Source organism: Mustela erminea, chromosome 7, assembly GCF_009829155.1.
Source record: "Mustela erminea isolate mMusErm1 chromosome 7, mMusErm1.Pri, whole genome shotgun sequence".
Lineage (NCBI taxonomy): Eukaryota > Metazoa > Chordata > Mammalia > Carnivora > Mustelidae > Mustela > Mustela erminea.
Genome location: NC_045620.1, coordinates 69,667,020 through 69,691,310, shown reverse-complemented (window position 1 = coordinate 69,691,310; position 24,291 = coordinate 69,667,020). Strand labels below are relative to the sequence as shown.

Below are 24,291 nucleotides of genomic sequence, written 5' to 3'. Positions count from 1 at the left end.
CACTCACTAGTCCACCCCTTCTAAGCAACACTATTTTTGGTTATTAATTATAGCAAGAAAGGAATCATGACTACTATCCAGAAGTTACAGTTTTATACCAAGTGGGCTGGAGGAAGATGTTGACCCCAAGACTGGAGACGAGTCTTTGCCCCTCACTGTGTGACACTCTTACTGATGTTTCACGTCGTAGGTCATGTCTTTTTTGGAGAAAGTCAATCATATCACTTTCTTGAAGAGAGACTAGTGATCAGCAGGGGACACTTCTACAGTATAATTAATGTAAACTATTCCAGACATGCATTAAGTTTCTATTTCCTCTCTCCCTTGGGTCAGCGTACAAGAAATCCAACAGAGAAGGATAAGGGAGTAGCTTATCTTGCCCTGGAAATCATTAATGACACACAGGAATTTTGCTCTTTGTCTGGAAGTGACGGAAAAAAAAAAAAGTCCATAGTGGGTCACATGACCCTGGCAGATCTCTTCTCATAAGGGCTGTGTGAAGCTTCTGAAATCTGTGGAGATTTTTCTCTGCAGATGCAGGAAGAAAGCAGGTGGATGGATGAATAAGTATGGCCTTGCTCCCGGTCGCCTTGCTGGCATTCCTGAGCTTAAGCTCGGGATGTCACCATCAGATCTGTCACTGCTCTCACAGGGTTTTCCTCTGCCAAGAGAGCAAGGTGACAGAGATTCCCTCCGACCTCCCCAGGAATGCCGTTGAACTGTGAGTATCTGAGGCAGCGGGAACAACAGTGGGGCTGGCATCTGTGTGTTGTATGCTATTACTATTTTCACATTAGGCTGATAACTGTTGGGCTGAATTAATTCTGCCCTGACCAAGGGCTTGAGTAAAACAGACTCCCCCAGCCTAACACCCCTGCTTGCAGCTCTCCCAGGATCTTAGAAAGATTTTGTCTCAGAAGCTGCCAGGGAAGAGCAGTGTGGAAATCTCAATCCAAAGGCAAAAAGAAGATATTTGAGTCTTTTCAACACATTTGCTCTTGGGTTCCAAACTGTCTTTGGTAGAACCAGAAAAGTAAGACTAAGAAAACCTAGAAACTTTGAAGACCTGCAATTAGAGGCAGAAAGACAGTCATGATTTAAGGGGCATATACAATGTGTCTCCTAAAGACACGGAATTTCAAGAAGGCACGAGTCACTGTCACTTTGGAGGCTCCAGAAGATAACTCCTGAACTGAGTTTCTGCTTCCTGGGGAAACAGAGTTGGAGGAGAGGGGAAGGGGTGTGAAGAAAGGGAGAGAGAAAGGAGGGGGGGTAGTGATCTGGAAAAAATATTGCATCATCTTTCATACAGCTGGGAAAATGTGATTCACAACTTTAGAATGTCACTGAACTATTTTAATAGGAAGTCCATAGACTCTGAGAGTAGGATCTTAGACATCATTTTACTCTAGCTCTTCATTTTACAAATGAGGATTCTGGGGTCCAGAGAGTCAAGAGGTTTGTCCAATCTCTAACAATGAGTCAAGGCACAGCCAAAATGAGAAATCAGGCCTTTTGACTCATAATCTACTGTTCTTTCCCCCAAACCCTATTCTGACTATCCAATTTCTACTTTCCCGGAGTACTAGTAGGTTGTTAGGCTCAGAAGTTGAAGATAAACTCAGTGAAGGATGTTAAAGAGAAGCAACTATTCTGGAAGCCTGTTTCACTCTTGGTCCCATAAAGCTACAGATGACTCTTACTTGACTGCAAAGTACAGTCATCTATTCAGTTCACAATTACCAACACTACACTCAAACATGGAGGTGCATTTCAGGTTGTCACTCAGAGACAAATGGTCACACACTTGGTTAGTTATGCTTGCTACTTTTCCCCTGGTCATCTCGTGTCCTCAGTTCCTATGCAGAGGCTGCTGCACGGGCAGAGAAAATAACTAGTCAGCTCTGTGTTTTGGCTACACTGCTTCCAATGAGACAAATATTCCTGATTATGGGGAGGAATGTGCCTATGCAAAATTTGGTTTATTGGATCATTACAAACACAGGAGCTCCTATAAGAAGTCACTTGCTCCTAAGCAACTTTGAGTAATTGTTTAACCCTTTCCGAACCTCAAGTTCCTCACTTCTAAATGGTTTTAACACAAGCAGTTTGGTTGGATTATTGCTAATACTAGAAAATATAACTCCCTCACAAACATACCCATTTCTACCTCTCTACTTCTTCCAATGTTTCTAGATGAGCCTAAGAGTGCCAACCAACTGCTACAGCAGACGATCCCTAGCAAGGTTTAATTTTAGGGTGATACTCATGCATCCCAAACTCCCTTCTGCACTAGACCATCTACTTTCTGACATCTCTTTATCAGAAGATTTTTTTCATTCTGCATAGAAAACATGAAGAAGGAAAGAAAAGAAGGGAGGAAAGAAAAGAAGAAAATTCATTCCCAAACTCCAAACCTCAGGGAGTATGTGCATATAATATGGGAGGAGCAGGAGTATGGTTTTTGGAAAGTAATTCATACTAAGATGTAAATGACTAAAATACGTCTCTGTCCAAGAGCACTTTGCAACTGAGAAAGAAATTGTAGGAGAGTGTGTTTATCTCTTGACAAATGCTAGCTCTGGGTGAACCCCTCCCTTCGGTGTATATACTAGGGGGCAAAGCTGCATAAAACTAAGGAAGGGAAGAAAGTATTTGCCTGTTATTGGCAAATAACCAACCAAGATAAATGTTGCTTTAGTCATCAGGTGTAGAAAAATTATTTGAGGATATTTTTGAGGTTAGTGTGTTCATCACTGTAGAGCAGATAAAATGCCAAGTGAACTAGAACTCAGATGTTGAGTTAGAATGCAAGAACAATAATTTTTATTTTTTTTAAAGGATTAGGTGGGGCTTATCTGAAACACCAGCAGAGGAAAGATGAAATGGCTTTTTCAACTACGTATCTCTAATTCACCTTGCAGTCTTCTGCATTTGGGTGTTGACTTTAATGACGATCACATCAGGTGGAAGTGGATGGAATAGTTGGGCTTCAATGAGTGCAACAGCTTAATCCATCACCAAATCACAGCTTCATAATCAGATTCACCCAGGGGAAAGCAACTGCTACCTCTTACCATGTACAATTTATCCTATCATTCCATCTACCTTGCAGCACTCTCATTTTATATACATGCCAGCTATCACAAGAGGTTCCTAATTCCCAACCATCTGCCCATGTTAATATACGGCAAAGCAAGAGGAAAGCACCACCAACAGGCAGGTGCATTCCATTTACGGAAGGGCCTGTACCATTTGCCTGAAGCTCTACACAAAATACTTTATTAAAAGTTCACAACAGAACTGCAAGTTTGGTATTATTGCTCCATTTTTCACATGAGACAAACCAAAGAGCCCAAAAGTTTAATAACTTGGACGCTGTCAGCCCTGTGGCTCCTGGACGGCAGAGCTGGAATCCAAACTTGAACCTGTGTCTTCTGTGCTGTGTATAATGAAAACCTCAGACTCCTTTCATTTGTTCCTCTTCAAACAAAGATGTCCCTTAGAATTTGCCCAGAGGTCAGTAGTTTTTCGCTTACGACCCAATAATAAATACTTTAGGCTTTATGGGCCATAAGTCTCTGCTGTGACTACTCAATTGTCACAGTTGTAGGAAAGGTGCCAAGGACAAAATGCAACAAGCGTGGCTGTTTTCCAGCAAAACCCTATTTTTGCCACTGAAATTTGAATTTTGTATCATGGTCACATGTCCCAAAATAGTCTTCTTTTGATTTTTTTTTTCATCATGTAAAAGGTGAGAAATAGTCTCAGCTCATGAGCCACAGATAAACAGAGGGCAGGCCCACTTTGACCCACAGGTTATCAAGTACCCACTTCTGATTTAGACGGTAGCTAAAAGTGGCTAAGTCTTACTGGCTTAAGTGGGGTCGAGACAGCCTGAAACAACATGGCACCATGGAGAAAGTACTGACCTAGGTGAGCTAGGGCAGGAACGGAGGAACTTGCAAGGCAATATTCACAGGGGGGCTTCTTACTGTTTTTGACAAGTCAGAGATAGTATAGAATAGTCTTTAGAATCCAAGAGACTGAAGTTTGAACCCAGGCTATGAGCTTCTTTGCTCTACCACATAGTCTCATGGCTGTGTAATGGAAACTGTAATGTGAGCCTTTCTCAAAGTGTTGCTGTGAGGACTACATAGGACAATGGATCTTTAACACCTAGGGCAATGCCTCTCGGGTACTGATGGTGGTGGTCACTGGTGGTGGTAGTCGTCCTTGCCATCTGTTGCTATATCTGTTGAACACTAGGAAAAACAAACAAATGCCAGAGGGCCTTCATGATGACCAAATGAATCAATAGGTATGAGAATGTTTTCAACAACTGATACAGAGATCTTTGTAACTCTGAGACAGTTTATAATCTCTTACTTAAGAATGATCTCCTCCTTCTCCCAGTGGCTGAAGCACTTACTCTCTATGCACTTATTTTCTGAGTAAGAAAATGTGTTCTTTTAGGCTTTCAATATTTGCCAAGAACTCAGGGAGGTTTCATTCTGACCACGGTCAAAGGAAATTTGATTTCTGACTTACCCTAGAAACTCAATTTAAATTGGAGGCAGTCAGTCAGTCTAGAAAGGACACTTCAATCTTGCTTTATTCTTCCTGGAGTTAACAATTTCTAGGGAGAATGAGAGCACCCATTCAAAATCCAAAATTTTAGCTCTAAGTGACAGCATACGAACAGCCATCTTTTTCTTCAGCAGGTTCAGATGACCTCATTACTAAGAGGAGAAAAGGGTCCACTGGAGGTCCCTGTTGACTCAGGGAGATTGGTGTTGAGATTTTATTATAGGTTGCCTGTGTTGACCCCTCTCTTCCTATCAAGTTCTTGTATCTCATTGTAATCTCAAATGACTCACCTTTACTTTTAATTTTCTAATTATAGTTTTTTGTTTCAATTTCTCCCTTTGCCTTTTATTTCTTGTTTTGCTGCTTTGGTTTAGATCACTCACCTTATTCCAGAATCACAGATTACTGTTTAGCTAGGAGCTACTTTTGTCTTTCCTTAGTTCTGAGGGATGTATCAGTACTGTGTGCCAAAAGGAAGACTTTTACTGTGCCAATAAAGTTCTGTGATCTTCAAAAGGGAAATGGAGCTTTAGATGTGTGCAAACAAGTTTAATTGTGCATTTTTCCCCTCTGAAAGCATATTCTGGGATTAATATCTGCAGAACACACTCTAAGAAAGGCTACTCCAAAGGCTGGTCTATCCAACCCCAGCCACCAGAATGAATCCTTTGTCAAGTCTGGAGCTGCAGCCTGGACCTCCTACCTCCCAGTTCAATGTTCAGTATCAGCTGGAGGCAAATCTTTGGCTGGGGTTTCAGGGCTTTGTGTCTGAGAAGCTGCTATTTAAGAATGTAGTGTGTTCTCATAAAGAAGATGGTTGTGAGGACTATAGCCATGTGTTACTTAGACTGAGGTGAAGAAAGGAAAAAGAAAACAATGGATTAGAAGATGAGTAAAAACCACTCCTGACTTCTGGATTTGTTGGGTATCAATGGCTCACTTTCTTGATTGCCCATATCCAATCAGTTTTATAAACTCCCTTCCTACTGCTACTACCAATAATTCTTTTTTTTTTTTAAGATTTATTTTATTTATTTGAGGACGAGAGAGTGGGCACATGCAAGGAGGAGGAAGGGACAGAGGGAGAGGGAGGGAGAGAATCCCAGACAGACTCCCCGCTGAGTGTGGGGCCCAACAGGGGGCCTGATCTTACAACAAGATCATGACCTGAGCAGAAACCAAGAGTCAGAAGCTCAAATGACTGAGGCAACGAGGGACCCCCATTAGTAATTCTTTCTTTATTGCCAACATCTGTTTAGGGCCTGAACATCTAAAGCCAGGATTGTATAATTATGTCCTACTTTATCTCCCTTTAGTCAATTCTCTTCTTCTCTAAACCAGCCTGCACACTGTCATTGAATTTTTCTCCCTAAAATACAATTGCCACCAAGTTATGATTCCCCATTCAAACTCACTCAGTGGCTCATTTTTCTGACTGCTTCTCACTCCTCTCCAACAGGAGCTATCTACTCTGTAAGACTGACGAAGACTCCCTCCTAAGCTCAGTTTGTGCATTTCTGCCTCCTTGTGTCTTCATGTTATGCCTCCTGTTTATACTATCCTGAGTTTCTTCTTTCTTGCCTCTTAAAATCCAACCTACTTATGATCACCTGGCTCAAAGGTTGCCTCCTTGATGAAGTCTTCCCTGACCACTTCATCTTTATTTAATCCGAAAGCTAGTACAATTCATTTTGCACTTCATCTTACTTTGTCCTTATTTTTTCATGTGTGTCCTATTTCCTCCACTGTAGTGAAAATTTCTTTTGTATTCTTTATTGTGCAATGTATGTTCTGGGCCCTCAATTACATGTAGAACAAATGATACAATAAATCAGGGGGAATTACATCTGTTTATTTGCTCCATTCCTCAGTACTAAGGAAAAGATTCCTATAAAAGATGATTATTGCTCTCCCTGTGGTGAGCTACTATAGGATTTGATAGCTTTCTTATTTTCCTTGCCTTTTTTATGTGCTTGTTTTAAGAAAATGCCTGTATGTCATTCTAGAATCAATTAATTTATTCAGAAAGATACAAAGATCAGGAACAAAGTCTAAGTTAAAAAGTTGAACATTCTGTATTCTAAGCACGTCACTCAATTCTCCTGACATAAGTAATAATACTTGCTTCTCTATACCTAACAAGAATATTGAAAAGATAAATGACATTGCCTAAACAAAATCACTTTAAGTTAGGCAGAAATGTTCAAAGAAATATAATTTTTGCCAATTAAGGTCAGATCCCAGACCCTGAATGTGAGGCTTCCTGTGTTCTCCAGATGTGCTTTGATTACTGTAGTTCTATCTGGATATCAAAACCAAACACCCCACTGTGAAGATTACCCCTGGTGCCCATATCCTGAGACTCCTACTGTCTTGTTTAGATATTTCTTTGAAGGAAAAAAACAGCACAGTTTTTATGTTAATGAATACATAATCCTTTCTCTCAAAACAAAATCTTGCACCTACTTCAGTGAGAAATGGTATATGTATGCCCAACATTTGGAATTTAATTGGGCTGGGGGTAGGGGACGTTTATATTCCCCGTGGAGGAATCAGGAAAATGACCAAAGGGGGAGCTATATAATGCGGTATCTTCAAAGGGGAAAAGTAGAAATTATATCACAGGGAAAGAATCCTTTAAAATACAAGATGAACTCTATCCTGAGAATTGGCTGAGAGCTATAATTTACAGAGTCATTATCAGCAATTGAAGAGTAGGGGCTTGAGATAGCAAAATTCCGCTAGCTTGGTGATGATAAAATCCCTTGTTTACCCTAAAGGTGAGAGTTTTCCTTCCCCACCCAAGTTCTCTACCAAAGAAGCCTCGGCTTCAGAAGCAAGATATGCTGGCAGTAAATGGGAAATTCATTTAACTTTTGATTATCCTTCCCCAAAGCCACTAATTGGGTTATCTAGTCACTATGGTTGACTGGACTATACTTTTATTTTAAGCTTTTAGATTTAGACTCTCCATTTTAGCTTTATTTAGACTTGACTCTAGCTTATATACCCCACAAGGTCAGCTAGGAAAGAGAGTAATTATTTTTAATTGCTTAGAATCTGATTATAATGAGATCTGGATGTTTGTTATTAATCTGACCTCCCCCTGAAATATCTCAGAGCATGTTTTGTGTGTTCGACCTGAACATGCCATTACCTTGTTCTGTCATACGGAATAGGCCAACTGATCTGAAAAACTTCAAGTGATGTGCAAAAAAAAAAGGAATAAAGTAACCAAACCCTTGCCATAGCCTTGAACTCAATGATATTTTTAGTCTTAGGAGTAGCTTGAACCCACAATTTCATCCCTTCTCCCAGACCCTTTCAGCAAGAGCTAACACTGAGTCATCACAGAATGCTATGTCAGAAATAGTGGAAAATAAACAGTATTAGACAATGTTGGTATCCCACTAATGCAAAAGTTGATGAATACCTCTAAAATAAAGGAACATATACATTTAAGTGACATTTAAGCTACATTTAAGTGACAGAGAGATCAATTAATAGAGGAAATCAGAAAGAAAATTTGTCAGTACATTGGTGGAAACTTGAAGTAAAGTAATGCCAAAATTTCACTCAATTCTAAAGTGCTTCGATGTGACAAACATCTTCAGGCACCAAACCTCCCAAAGCCAATAAGATTTTTCTAGGTTTCAGAGTCCAGCAGATATATACTCCTCAATCCTGTGATTTCAGTTGGGGGATTTAGGGGCGTGGGAGTTGAGCAGGGTTCCTTTAGGCTCAATAGACAGTTTTGTTTTGAAATCCAACACGGGAAACCTCATACAGATACTCCTCTCTCTCATTATTTTCAATTTGGCAAGGGGTTTTAAACAAAGATTTGTGGGAGATCCCATCTCCAGCAATGACTGGAACTCAGTAAATGAGGGCCGACTGGAGGTCCCTGAACATTTCATCCACAGTCCTCCAGGAATAAGAAGGCCATGATAAAGAGAGGTCCCTCATGAGGAAAAGCCAAAGCCTGGAGTGCTAGATTCTTCGGGAGTGACCCCAGTTTAAAATATTCTGTCCCTTCTGATAAAGTCTACTAAATTTGGGTTCACATGATGGATCACATCCCTGGAAGACAGCCTTCCCTCTACTAGTATGTTTCTTACCATCTCACAATAACAGCTTCTGAACTGGTTTCTGTGCCTTCCATAGGTTGCCCTCCAGCTCCTTGCTCTGAGCTCCTGCTCTCATTTAATGCCCCTGTGGGCTCCAATACACAGAGTTAGGACAAAAGCCCCAAGTCCTACATTGGACACTAAGGTCTTCCATACTTTGGCCCCAGGTTAACTCTCCTGTCCTCTCTCTCATCTTCCATCCCCCTAAATCTTTGCTTCATGCACTACTTTGTGTTCCCAGATAGATCTTCTATTCTCCAACCTCAAGTATGTTACTGCAGTATTATTCAGTTTTTGAGACCAAAGTAAAGATGCTCATTTTTTCAGTAAGCTTTCCTTCAATGGAAAATATTTGGTTATCTTTGTACGAGGCACTGTGCTAAGCTGTCAGGAAAAAAGGGATCAACAGGAGAGGTATGGTGCCTGATCTCATGGAGTTGTTTTAAGAGAAGAACATCCAAGAAATAATAACAATACTGTTTTTCCTCACTTTTACTCACAAATACCAAAATCCCTGCTGAGAATCCAGAGTAGTCATTGTCAAATGCAATCATTTCACAACTAACTGCAAGTTGCAATCTGAAATCATAGATTGTGTGAACTGGAAGGAATAGATGCCTAGTAAAAGCCAATAAGAAGATGCTTGTGTGCTTCGTACCAGAGGCAAGTGAGTGAGAAGCAGGGTGTCTCTCTGTGCCATCTAAATTGACTCTTCTGACCACCAAGGGTTGGTTTCAGGAGTCAGGCAGGGCCTCTTCCACAACAGTCTAATCCTTAAAAGGTCAGAAAATCTTTGCTTTATTTTTCAAGGACAAAATGGACCTCAAATAAAAGAGAATGACAAATGAACACCAGCAAATTTATGGTAAGGTTGAGCCGACTGATGTTCAGATATTTAAGTGTGACTAGAAGTTTTCAAGTTGTGCAAATACAAGAGACCGGGTCCTTTGAATTGAGATAGAAAAGAATAATACAGAAGGTGGAAAACAGCACCAAAAGGGAAAACTTAGTCTGCACTGTCGTCTTTGCCAACTTTATAATTTTCCCCGACGCGGCTGTGTTCATGAATACTATTATGTGGTTACCAGGAGAGAGGAGGTTAAAAGACTACATCAATCAACAGACTGTGTATGCCGGCTCTCCCCCAAAGAAGCTGAGTGTCGTCTCTGAAATCCAGTAATCATGTAGACTTAGTCTCAACAAAACCCAGATGTCTCTTGAAAATGACACAACTTTAAAATTTCAACTTTAGCAAAGGGGAACGCTAAGAAGGAATTTTTCAGTGCTCCTGAACTTGTAAGCAATTTCCTTTTTGTGTAAATTTTAAACTGTTTTGCATGTCTATGTTAGCTTTAGAATTGAAAAACACATTGAATGAAAAAGAAGGATCACACCAACATCAGGTAACACCTGAGCAAGTATCAAGAGCCAGTCCAAAACCTTGTCACCGCTATACACCCACAAAGGCTAATCTCTCTTCAAGGCAGGAACGAAAGAAGCCTTCACTTAATTGGTGTTTGTTTTGTGAGCAGACTGTGTAGAATTTCTGTAAGTAAATATATTGGGGGTGGGGGAGAGACTGGGAAAACGCAGCAAGAAGCACCTTTTTAATTTCGAAAACAAAGTGAAAAGGCAATGAAAGCAAATATGACAATATGGTGAAGAGCAAAGAGGTCAGCTGAAATTCTACATAAAGTAGCAAAACTGCTTATCGGGACCCTGATTGTGAAAATCTGTTGAGCTCCTTCAGTAAGAACATATAGTCTTGGAATGGCATCTCATTCCTCCAAACAAATACTAGAGACAAGAGAAAAAAGAACAAACAGTTATGATAGGCAGATAAGAAAACTACAAAATAGCTCTGGAGAAAATTACAAAGTAGCTCTGGAAGCAGAGCTCTCTGGTGAGATTGGGGTGGGGGAGAGGGAGCAAAAACAGCAAAGGAAGCGGAAAAGAACAACGGAAGGAAGGAGGGAAAGCGTAGGAAGGTGGGGAGGATAAAAGGGAGAGAAGGATGAAGGGAGGGAGGAAGGAAGAAAGGGAAAGAAACAAACAAATGGCCACGCTATGAAGTTGGGAAACTGCTGAGTCCGTATGTAAATCTTGCCTCTTGGATTGGTCAAATTCCCTGGGTAAGATTTTCCCAAGCTTCTACCCAAAGGGTGAAGCCCTATGCCAGCATTCTGGTAGCTGAGGAAAAAGGCTAGGGCCTCAGCCGTCATCAGTATTACCTGGTGTCCTCCAGTCCAGAAACTATCTGTCCTACTCTCTTTAAAGAATAGCCCTTTGTTGTTTTGCTCAGGTGGAAGGAAGCACTTGCCTGACTGCTGCCAGTGGAAAGCATGGCTGCCTCTTCATCTCTCTACCAGTCCTCTCTATTTTAGCCACTCGACCCTGTTTCCTCCCTACTCCCACTTCCAGGGATGCTAATGCCTCCAATTCCTGAGTGTTTTAGGGACATGCAGGGTGAATCACATCTGTTTAGGATTCCATTTCCTAGAGTCTGCCAAGTCAGTACTTCTCAAACTTTAATGTGGAAGCAAATCAGAAAGATGTAGTGGGAAAATTCAGATCCTGGTTCAGTAAGTCTGGGGTGGGTCCTGAAGGTCTACATTTCTTACCAGCTCCCAGGAGGCTTTGCGGCTTTATAAAAACCCTTTAAAAAACAATGGCTATCTTCTCAATGGGATTTCCAGAGGAAACAGATAGTTATTTAGTTATTTGTTTACTATGTCATCTTTTCTCAGGAATCTCCACTCGTTATTCAACCCACTGAATCTGGTTCTTTTCCCATAGGAACCACTGAAAATTTCCTTGCTATAGGTACCAGTAAACTTCTCTTTATTTTCTGTATGTTTTATACTGTGGTTATATCTTTTTTCAAATAAAAAAATAAATATTTGAGTATAAGAGGAATGTCACGCAATTCAGGTGCCAGAAGTAATCAATGGTCACTCCCCTAGCCACGTGTCACATGCCTCTCGGGAACACTCCACACATGTGAGCATCCTCTTGCTTGAAACAGTTTTCTCTTTGAACTTCCAGCTTCTGTAACACCACACTAGCCTCTTCTTACATCTCATGCCAGACCTGGATCAGTGCTGAGTTCTTCACTGCTACCCCGTCTTTCAATGTTGAAGTTCCCCAGACCTCGTCTGGAAACTCTTCTCTCGTTCACCTGTACTCTCTGCAGGTATATATCATCCAGTCCATGGTTTTAAATATCATGTCACCTACTATATATATGCTTTCCTGACCTCTTCATTTACCAGCTGAAACCTTGACATCTCCACTTGGATCTCTTACTGGTATTTCAAAAACAAACAAGTAGAAAATAGTACAATTAATCACCCTTCCCTAAACTGCTCAGAATCTCCTCTGGCAAGCTTCATCATCTACAGAAATGCACATAACACCAACGCCCCCACACATACACACCCAAATCCATTCTGACAGCAAGTGCTTGAGATCTGACCCATAAAATACAGCACAAATGTCTCTACTTCTGATCTTCCCTACTACCACTCTAGCTCAAACCATCATTGTCTCTTGCCTGAACTATTAGAATAATCTCAACCTCTTCTACCTCCTGGTTCTCCTTGAAGCTACAATCCAGCTTCACACAGCAGCTAGATAAAGTTTTAAAGAGTATGACGTACAATTACTTAGAATTGCACTTGGAATAAAATTTATTCAGCCTGTGTTTCATGTTATCTCCTATGGCAGGCACTGTTCTAGATGTGAGAGATCCAATATTGAGTAAAACAAACAAAACCCCTTCTTTGTTGGAGCTTCTGTGCTTTGCCATGGCTACAAGACACTCCATGATCTGACCTCTACCTGTCTTTCCACAGGCATAATGCATATCGTGCCACTTGCCTATCTTCACTAATCTTAACCACCCTGGGCGCCATTCTACTCTTCCAATACACCAAGCTCTTTCCCACCTGAAGTTTTGTTGGTGTTTTTTTTTTTTTTCACTTGCATTTCATTGTCTATAATGTCTTTTTCCCCCCTCATTGACTTGCATCTTTCCAGCATCTTCCAAAATGCTACCTTCTTTGGGAGGTCTTCCTTGACCACTCTGCTAATAGTAGCAATCCTCTAGCATTGTACCTTTTTCTTTCATAAAGTTTCATAAGGTTACTGCAATTTGGATGTTTGAATGTTTTCACTTAGCTATTTATTTTCACCTACTAGAAAGCAGAAGAAAAGTTTCTTGATGGCAAGGATTCCAGGATGTAGAATATTCCTGATACAGAGTAGATGCTCAATACACACATGAATGAATCAGGGTACCTGGATGGCTCAGTCAGTTAAGTAACTGACTCTTGGTTTTGGCACAGGTCATGATCTTAAGGTCCTGGCATCGAGCCCCATGTCTGGCCCCATGCTCAGGAGGGGGTCTGCTTGAGATTCTCTCTCTCCCTCTATCTCTGTCTCCACCTTCCCTGCTCAAGCTTGTGCTATCTCTCTCTAAAATAAATAAACTGCCCCAAAAAAAAAATACATACATGAAGGAATAAATGACAGTCCCTTCAAACAAGTACAATCTGGAAGGAAATACCAAATTTAACAAACATCTAGGAAGTCCTACTATATCACCAGACTGTTTATTTCTCCTAATACCTCTCCTAACAGTCTTGTACTATAGCTATCACTGTTCCCATTTTGGAAATAAAGAAAATGTAATTGAAAAACTAACCCAAACTTATTTAGCCCCTCAGTGTCAGAAATGAAATTAATATTCCTAATAAACCTAATTTAAAGATGCCCAGTCTTTGTACTAACCATGAAAAAGACAAAGAGGACCCCCTGTGCTCTGAATCTCTAAAGTAAAACAATCTAAACACTGTATCTACATGTAAATATGTACAATTCTGGAGTTATCCATCATGTAAAACTTATATATTATCTTGTCTCTCAATACAGTAAGCTCTGTGAGGGCCAGCAGTCCATCCCTCTCCTGCAGCCATCCAGGGCTGAGTACTCAATCACTACTCAATTGGGAGGACAAACACAGACAGAAGATGAATGAGCAAGGTCACGAATAAACAGAGGAGGACTGGAAAGTAAATGTCAATGGTCATTTCCACTGATAAATTGCAAAATAACAAGAAGTTGTCTAATAACATTTAAGACCCATTTGAGCTATTTGTGTGTGCCTATGGGAGAAGTGATTGGTGGGGCTAACTCCACTCTCTGTTGCCCCTTACACATTTCCTATGAAGACAGTCCCTTAGAAATAATTAACTGTCAGCAGGTGGAGAAGCTCATCTTTTGAAGGTGTAAAGGCTTTAAAAAAAAGTGAATGCTATGTGAAAATGGAGTGCTGGATGAAGGCTTGGAGAGCTCTGTAGATACTCTCTAAATTGTCTTCATGCAATGTTAATGAACCTTGCTGATGATGTTACAAAAGCTCCACAGAGTTAAAAAAAAAAAAAAAATCCTTAGTGATCTCATGTGACCTCACAGCCTCTTTTCTAAGATTTCTTCTAGATTTGAGGAACTGTACCTCTGTTGTCTCATCTTGGATGTGGTTTGAAGTCTGGTCCACCTTGCTCTAACTAGTCCACATCTTATGTAATACGATTTGAGAAGCACCAAACTGGCTCAGTTCACCCAAAATATCTCCCCTGCTACTTGTTGCAATGCCAACATTAATAAAGTAATTCTGGGAGCCTTCAAGATTGTCTTAATTTCTAAGACTCTGCAGTTAAAATACGAAACCCTCTTAGAAGAGAAGTATCTTAAGCTTTTGAAGACTAGCCCTTTGCTGTAGCATTTTTCAAAATATATTCCTCATAACCCTACTTTTTAAAGACACTCAAGAAAAAGCAAATTTTAAAAAGTCTTCCATGACCTTAGGTTTGGAAAAACTACATGCTTTATCCCCATTCTAAAGATTCACAATGTACATATTAAAGACTCTCAGAAGCATTCCAATTTTATGTAACCCGTAAGCGTTCTATAGAATACACTTTAGGAAACTGATTTAGTGAGATGTAGCTAACTAAGATTACGATTTGGCAAATGGGCCTCATATATTCCCAGAGGAGCTGGAGTGTTGAGCAAGTCAGTATATACAACCCAATATAGGCACCAAAAACTATTTCCCCTCTTTTTAAAAGTCTATATCTGTCAATTCTTCATCTGTGCAAATCTGCTTTGCTCTTCAAATTCGAGATCTTTTACGCTAAATGAACTTTAGAGAACATACGCTTCCTGTCTCCTCTTGCTTTAGGAATAAAAAATGAGGCCAAACCAGATGAAATGACTTGCCTAAGGTCATGTGGGTGATTAAAGCTATTGCCTAGTCTCTGTTTCCAAAGCCAAAAACCTAAACCCACAATTTACAAATTTCTATGTCTGGATTCCTTATAAAACCTACCTCTCAACTCCCACAAAGAACAGACAATCCTCCACTACCACCTGTGCCTCTCCTTACACCCAGGGGAACACCTTCCAGATTTTATGAGCATTATAATTCTACTGTTATTTTCCTCTGACCTTCACCTGCTTTTGAAAAACAGCATTATTAAGATAGAACACAAGCACACAAGTCATTCAAAGAATACATTTTGGTGGTTTTTAGTATATTCACAGGTATGTGTAACTATCACCATAGTCAATTTCAAAACATTTTTATTACCTCAAAGAAAATCCTTTATCCTTCAGCTAGCACTCTCCTCCCTACCCTCTTCTACCCAGACCTGAGCAAGCACTAATCTACTTTCAGTCTCTAAATTTCTCTACTATGGACTTCCTTCTGGATGGAATTATATGAGGTTTTTGTGACCACCTTCTTTCCCTTCGCGTGCTATTTGCATGGTTCATTGAAGTTGTAATAGGTATCAATATTCCATTCTTGTTATGACTCAAAATATTCCTTTGCATAGATGTATCACATTTTGTTTGAGCATTTGTCTGTTGATGGACATTTCGATTATTCACCTTATGGCTATTATAAATAATGCTACTTTAAATATTTACGTATAAGTTTTCGTGTGGACATGTGTTTTCATTTTTCTTGATATATACCTAGAAGTGGAATAGTCGAGTCATATGGTCACTTGATGTTTAATACACGAACCGTTTTCCAAAGTGGCTGAGACATTTTACGTTCTCGTGTGTGAGGTGCCTATTTCTCCACATCTTTGTCAATCCTTGTTGTTATTTGACATTTTTTATTCTAGCCATCCCAGTGAGTAGGAAGTGATATGTCATTGTGGTTCTGATTTGTATTTATCTTATGAGCAGTGATGTTGCACATAATTTTATATGCTTATTGGCCATCCGTATCACTTCTTTATTGAATATCTCTTCAGATTCTGTGCCCATTATTTAATGGTTGTCCTTTCATTACTGAGTTGTGAGAGTTCCTTGTACATTCCAGAAACAAGTCCCTAATTTGCATAATTTGAACATTTGGCCCATTCAGTGAAATGTCTTTTCACTTTCTTTTTTTTTTTTTAAGATTTTATTTATTTATTTATTTGACAGACAAGATCACAAGTAGGCAGAGAGAGAGGAAGGGTAGCAGGCTCCCCGCTGAGCAGGGAGTCCGATGCGGGGCTTGATCCCAGGACCCCGGAATCATGACCTGAGCTGAAGGCAGAGGCTTTAACCCATTGAGCCACCCAGGCACCCCATCTTTTCACTTTCTTGTACAAAGGTTGTAATTTTTATAGAATCTAATATATATTTTTAAAATTTTGTTATCTGTATTTTGGTGTCATATCTGTATCCAAAAACCCCTTGCTGAATTCAGGGTCATAAAGATTTACTCCTATGCTTTCTTCTGAGAGTTTTACAGTATTAACTCTTACATGCAGTCTTTGATCCATTTGGAATTAATTTTTGTATGTGATATTAGGTAATTGTCCAACTTCATTCTTTTCCAAGTAGATAACCAGTTGTCCCAGCACCATTTGTTGAAAAGACTACTCTTTCCTTATTGAATGGTCTTGGCACCGTTGTTGAAAATTAGCTGACCATAGAGGTATAGATTTATTTCCAGACTCTCAGCTCTGTTCCATTGATCTGTATGTTTATTCTCCTGTAAGTACCACACTGTCTTGCTCAGTATTGCTTTTTAGGAAGTTTTGATATCAGGAAGCATGAGTCCTCTAACTTTGTTCTTTTGCCATATTGTTTAGTTTGCACTTCTATATGAATTTCAGAATCAACATGTCAATTTCTACAAAATAATGAGCTGATTCTGATAAGGGATTGTACTGAGTCTACAACTCCATTTGAGGATTACTGCCATCTGAATGATGTGAAGTCTTCTGACTCATAAACATGATGATTTTCCATTTATTCTGATCTTCTATCATTTCTTTCAATGTTTCATAGTTTAAGTTACACATTTTGTACTTCTTTTATTAAATTTACTGTTTTTATTCTTTTTGATACATTAATGAATGAAATTATTTTATTTTCAGTCTGTTCATTACAAGTATATAAAAATACAAATGGATTTTATATATTGATCTTGTAAACTGTAACCCTACCTGAATTTGTTAGTTCTAACAGGTTTTTCATTGATTCTACAAGATTTTCTATATAGAAGAACATGTCATCTGTGAATGGAAATGTTTTTCACTTCTTCTTTTCTACTCTGTACAGCATGTCACTGTTACTTTTTATTGCCTACTTGCCCTACCTAGAATCTTCAATACAATTTGAAGTAGAGGTACCAAGAGTACACATCTTTGTCTTCCTCCTGATTTGGGGAAAAACAACTAGATTTTTACCATTAAGTATGGTAGATTTTTCATAGATATAGATTTTTCATAGATGCCCTCTATTGTGTCGAGGAGGTTCTCTTCTATTCCTCCTCATTTGCTGAATATTTTTCATCAAAAAAAGCTGTTGGGTTTTATAAAAAAAACTTTTTATGTATCTGTTGAAATGTTTAATTTTTCTTATCTGGTCGATATGATGTATGACATTATAACATTGGGATGTTAAAATAACCGTGCATCCTTGGGATAAATCCCACGTAATCATCATGTATAATCTTTTTACATGGATTTGGTTTGCTAGAGTGTTGTTGAGGATTTTTATATCCATATTCCTTTGAAATATTGGTTTATCGTTCTCTTTTCCTGTGATGTCTGTCTGGTGTTGATATGAAGGTAATGTCTGACTCATAAAATAAGTTAGAAAATATTCTCTTCAAATTTTTTTAGTAGATTTTGTGAAAAATTGGTATTAATCCTTCCTTAAGTATTTGGCAGAACTCAGTAGTGAAGCCATCTGGGTTATGGAGATATTCTTTGGAGTTCCTTTTTTTTTTTTTTTTTATTACTAACTCAATGTCTTCACTTGGTATAGATCTATTTGGATTTTCCATTTCCTATTGAGTCAGTTGCAGGAGTTACACCTTTCTAACAAATTTCTCAATTATTCTAAGTTATCTAATTTGTTGAGTACACTTATTCATAGCATTCCTTATTGTTACCATAAAGTCAATGGTAATGTCATGTCTTTCATTTCTGATTATAGTAACTTGAGTGTCCTCTCTTCATTTCTTGGTCATTTTAACTGAAGTTTGCCCATTTTTTTAGGTCTTTTCAAAGACTCAGCTTTAGGTTTCTTTTTTTTTTTCTATTCTCCCCTTCATTCATTTCTGCTGTACTCTTTGTTATTTGCTTACCTCTCAAGTTAGGTTTAGGTTGCTCTTCTTTTCCCATTACCTTAAGATGGAAGGTTTATTTAATGTCTTTTTTTACTATAGGTATTTGCAGCTATAAATTTCCCTAGAAGCATTGCCTTAGCTTTGCCTTAGCTACATCTTGCTATGCTATGTCTTGATTTTCATTCACCTCAAAGTATTTTGTTTCCCTTTTTACTTATGATACTTTGGTTATTTAGTAATATATTTTCAATTTTAGCATACTTGTGAGTTCCCATTTTTTTGTCTGCTACTGATTTCATATTTCAATCCACTGTTGTTTGACAACATACTTTATTTCTAACTTATCAAATTTATTGAGGATGTTTTTTATGGCTTAGCACATGATCTACTCTGGAGAATGTTCTATGTGCACTAGAGAAGAATCTGTACCTGTTGTTGTTGCGTGTTCTGTACGTGTCTGTTAGATCTAATTTCTAATAGTGGTGTTCGAGGGTCCTATACGGTTGCTGATCTGTCTAGTTTTTCTACCCATTATTGAGAGTAGGGTGTTGAAGTCTCCAACTCTTACTATTGAATCTTCTATTTCTCTCAATTTCTGTCAGTTTTCATTTCATGTATTTTGGTGCCATGTTATTAAGGGCCTATATGTTTATAATCATTTTATCTTCCTGATGATTGAAACTGCTATCCTCATAAAATATCCCTCTTTATGTCTACTAAGATTTTTTGTTTGTTTTAAAATCTCCTACCTGATATTAGGATAGCCACTCCAGCTCTCCTGTGGCTGTTTTTACAAGATATGTCTCTTCTAATATTTTTATTTTCAATCTATTTTTGTCCTTGAATATAATGTGTCCTTTAGAATACATAGTTAGATAGTGTTTTTTATATCCTATTTGACAATCTGCATCTCATAATTAGGTTGTTTAATTCATTTGTATTTAATATTATTGATAAGGTTGAATTTACATCTGCTGTTTGACTTTTTGCTTTCTATATGTCTTTTTTGTTCCTCTATTCATCCTTTACAACTGTCTTTCATATTAAGTGGATCTTTTCCAAGAAGCCTATTCATTTCTTTAATGATCTCTTTCACTATGTTTTTGAGATTTTTTTTTTTTTAAACAGTTGTTCTTATCAGAATTGGCTTTGGGTTTATACTAGATTAATTCCAGAGTAAGAGTAAGAACGAGAGAGAGAATGTCACACCTATAAAGCTCTATTCCTATCAGTTAAAAGCAAAAAAGAAAAAAAATACACATTTATGGAATCTTTTATCATTACATAATTACATTTACTAGTTCTTGTTTGTGTAGATTTGAATCACCATCTGGGATCACCTGCTTCAGCCTGAACCAATTCCTTTACTATTCTTCTAAGGCAGGTCTGCTACCAACAAATTCTCTCAGTTTTTACTTATCTTGGAAAATATTTTGCCTTCATTTTTGCAAGATAACTTTTCTAGATGTAGCACTCTGAGTTCACAGGTTCACTTCCTCTGAGCACTTCAAACGTGTTATCCCACAATCCCAGGCCTCCATGAAGAGTGAACTGCTAGTTTTATTGAGGTTCTGTTGCAAGTAATGGCACTTTTTTGTGTGTTTTTAAGATTTTTCTCATTTTCTTTGACTTTAAGCATGTTTACTATAATATATCTGTTTACAGGTCTTGGTGTGTATATCCTACTGTAGGATATTGTTTTTCAAAATATTTGGGAAGTTCTCACCATTACTTCTTTAAGTATTTTTTCTTCTTCTCTCTCTCTCCTCTTCTGTACTCTCATTACACACATATTGGTGTCCCTTCTTTTGGCTCCCGTTTCTCTAAGGATCTCTTCATTTTTCTTCATTCTTTTTTCTCTCTGTTCTTTGGCTTGAGTTATCTCTATTGATCTATTTTTTTCTAATTCTTCTGCAGATTTAAATCTACTGTGGAGACCCTCCAATTCTTTAACAAAATTTCAACTGTACTGCTGAACTGTAAAATTCATATATTTTTAAATAGTTTTACTTTATTAATATTCTCAATTTGATGCAATATTGTCATTGTACTTTATTGCTTTAATCATGCTTTTACTTTTTTGAACATATTTACAATAGTCATAAATGACTGTTATCTTTTTCTGTTAAATTTGGCTATCTTGTTACTCTCAGAGTCAATTTCTGTTGCTTACCTTATTTTCCACTCTATGGGTCATACTTCCTTGTTTCTTTGTATGCCTCATAATTTGGGGCTGGAAAGTTGATATTTTTTTATCTTTTTTTAAAGATTTTATTTATTTATTCATGAGCGACAGAGAGAGAGGCAGAGGGAGAAACAGGCTCCCCAACGAGCATGGAGTCTGATGTGGTATTTAATCCAAGGACACTTGGGTCATGACCTGAGCCGAAGGAAGACTCTTTTTTTTTTTTTTTTTTTTTAAAGATTTTATTTATTTGACAGACAGAGATCACAAGTAGGCAGAGAGAGAGGAGGAAGCAGGCTTCCCGCTGAGCAGAGAGCCCAATGCAGGGCTCCATCTCAGGACCCTGGGATCATGACCTGAGGCTTTAACCCACTGAGCCACCCAGGCGCCCCTGAAGGCAGACTCTTAACCATCTGAGCCACCCAGGTGCTTGAAAGTTGGTGTCTTAGAAAAGATATTATAGCATTCTGGGTACTGATTCTCCATGGCTTGCTATTTGTTTGTTTACTTAGTGACTGGCTGGGTTATTTTAGTCGAAGTCTATAGTGTTCTCAGGGAGATACAGAGCTGCATACACCCACAGCCATCCTGGGAGGAAAATGGTACTGGGAGGGCTCTCTTTCACTTTTTCCTGACCACACCAAGATGTTAATCTGTATACTTGCAGACAGACAATGTTGTGATTCTTAGCAAACCCCTGCAGACCTAAATTTCTTTACAGACTAAGCAAATTGTGGTTCCTTCTAAGAAATAATTTCTGAGGTCATTGTTTGATATTTGTTCTGACTCTGAGAGGGTTTCTTCCAGCTGTCTTATTTTCCTGGTTCTTTCCTGCAAACTAGCCAGCCTCTATTAGATACTTATTAGATCCATGAATCTCCCAATCGCCTTTTACCACACCTCTATTGGTTTTAAGAATGCGCTTAGGCTTAAACTTTTCCATGCTCCGTTGCAAATGAAGTCCTTTCCCTTGGGAGGAGGTTACTAGATATCTGTTTTGTAGACTGCTTTCCCTCTACCTCCCTAGACAAAATCTCAGTCCCAGCACTGGAACCAGGAGTAGATTCAATGGCAACTTCTCTCTGAGATCCTCCTTCTAGGAATTAAGCACTTGGTGAAAGGTAGGGTATCCACCTAAGATCCTCTCAGTTTGATTCTTCGGCCAGGGAAGCACCACCTCATATGCCAGGCAGGAGCTACTGGGGCCCCAGGATTCTCAGCAGGCTACACCCAAGAGACAGAGACAGACTCAGATGTATAAGTGTGGCTTGACAGGGGGAAAAAAGCCCCACTTCCTAACTGCATTTGCCCAGGACAGAACCTCAGCAACAGGCACCTGGAGGCAGAATAAGATAAGCTGAAGTCCTGTTTCTCTGGAGAAAAGGGTCCTCCAAGGGGAGCTGGAGGGAGAAGAAGACCATGTTCTTGGTTGCTATGGTGTGGAGTAGAGTCTCTACCTTTCTGAGATGGGAGAGGAGAGAGAAACAATGATTTTGGTTTAAATGCTACAGACGCTTGCCTTTTTCATAGGTTTTCTTCAATAGATGTTTCCTTCTTTGCTCTTTGCCCTTAGGAGCATTTTCAAAGGCTTTGAATAGTTCTTGTTGTTGTTACTTTCCCTTGTTTTTATAATTGTCACCAGTTTCGCTACAGAACAGGTCAGCATAGCTCCTCACACTGTCACTGTCATGCTCAAAGTCTATCTCAGCACTGTGTTCTTGATCAGACAACACAGAGGGGGAGTAGGTTGTCGGAGAAAGCAAAAAAGCAGTCTGGTACCCAGGACAATCATTTCTGAGGTTCTTTGTGTGCCCTTAAACAAAGGGAACACTTGGACAAGCCGGGAGGAAAGAAATGTTATCACAGCTAAAGTTTTTCAACCCATTTTTTACGTTAATGTGTTCCATGTACATTATTAGTTTTAAATAATTCAGTATACATGTCCTAAATATTGGTCTGGTGAATGGTAATGGCTGTATCACCTGAAAAGTAAGGCCACTAACAACTGCTCTTCCTATCGGCCTCACAGTTTCTTAAAAACCATGATACAGTGTGCAAAACAGGTGGAAATAGTTACAACTGAAAGGGTGCTTTCCAGGTCTGCTCCAGTTTGTTAGATCACAGGAAAGAACAGATTTATTTTCTCCTGAACAGAATAGAGATAAAATGACCTTCTCCCTGTGTATTTACAGTCTTGACCATTTGACTTAAGTATTTTCAGCAACAGAGAGTGTGCAGTGGTACTGAATGGAAAACAAGCCAAGAAAGTATCAAAACCCTGAGTTCAGCATCTTCACAGAAAAATCATTGAGACCCTAAACCAAACAGTACATCATGCACAACCTGCTCCTCCAGCAAGACACCTTTACTGAACACTTACTGTGTATACAGCCATTGGCTGGGATAGAAGAGCCAAAGATACAGCCTGACCCATGAACTCTTAATGTAGCTGAAGAGAGTAAACACACACACATACACATTCACAGAAAAAGGGAAGGCTTTTCAGTTTGTCATGTGATGACATAAGGAGAGAATAAATGGAACAAAATTAGAGCACTGCGTACGTTCTTTGAAGGGACAAATCCCTACGCTTGAGATTAAATATAGAGCACTTCCTTGGAAAGGTGACACTGGAGCTAGATATTTTTTAAAAAGCTTTAAGTATACAGTACACCAAAGGAGATGCATGGTAAGCAGGAAGAACACATGGAGAGCTAGGCACAGAGCAGCAAATCAAAGAAAGTGTTTCTTCTCCTGAAGGAAATAGTATTGCTGCTAAATCAATTTCATTGCTAGAAATGTGCCAAGTATACACTCAGGTGAGGGTGGGGTAAATTGGAGCATTTCCATTCCAGATCTTCAAGGTCAAGAAATACTGTCTAACAGGAAGAAAATAAAGTTCCCTTTTAACATTCTGTGGAAGTTTAGGTGAAAAAAAAAAACAAGGTATAGTTCACTGATTGGGTTGTAATAAAAGGTTTCAGAAATCTCTATAACTGAATGTAGAACAGATTAGATCCTGCCTTAGTCTGTAGTTAAGAAATACAAATTACTTAAGTCACTTGAAATCTCTCCAAACAGAATTAATTTTTTATTCATTTATTTGCTTCAAGTGCCTGAAGTGGGGAACAACTGAGATCATATTATGCCTGGCAGATCTTTGGATCTAAAGCCACATGTATCTAAAATAAATAATTCCTTCAGAGACACTTATTTAAACATTAGCTTAATTTATTCTTTTACACAGTAAGCAAATTGGCTTCAATTAGATCTAGACAATTTTTCCTAGAATTAAGCTGAAACTACCATTTTGTTTGTTGATCCCCGTGTTAAAAAAAGAATGAAATGAATGAATGATTTTAGAAAGATAAATTCAAAGATGTTTCTGATATCCTGCCTCCCCATATACTGTACTTTTCTAACTCTGCCTTTAAGACAGGTAGTCAAAATCAGCTACTGATCCGTAACCCATCTAATTCTGTCTTTGTCTTACCCTAAGTTATCTCCCTTCCAATAATCATTATGGTCTCAGTGACACTCCAGGGAAAATCAATTCCTTCTGACTAAATAGAAAAGCCCAGTCTTTGTTTATTTCACTGTTGTTTGAGCCCTGCAACAGCCACCCTTTTGTTTTCAGCAAAGTTGAGTAATTTGTCTGTTACCCCTCCAGGGAAGATTTGTCACTCTTTAGGAACCACCCCTCACCCTTTGAGTAGGAATAATTAGAACCACTTCGGTATCAG

The 24,291-nt window shown here is 38.8% G+C and overlaps 1 protein-coding gene across 2 annotated transcripts in view; it reads left to right on the top strand.

Moving 5' to 3' along the window:
* The first annotated feature begins 483 nt into the window (after positions 1-483).
* The window catches only part of FSHR (follicle stimulating hormone receptor), a 164,460-nt gene continuing 140,652 nt past the window's right edge, over positions 484-24,291 (top strand). For both annotated transcript variants that reach the window (XM_032352068.1, XM_032352069.1), the window contains exon 1: positions 484-721. In XM_032352068.1, coding sequence (XP_032207959.1) covers positions 570-721 — 152 coding nt within the window. In that variant the 5' untranslated portion in view covers positions 484-569. The remainder of the gene's footprint in view (positions 722-24,291) is intronic.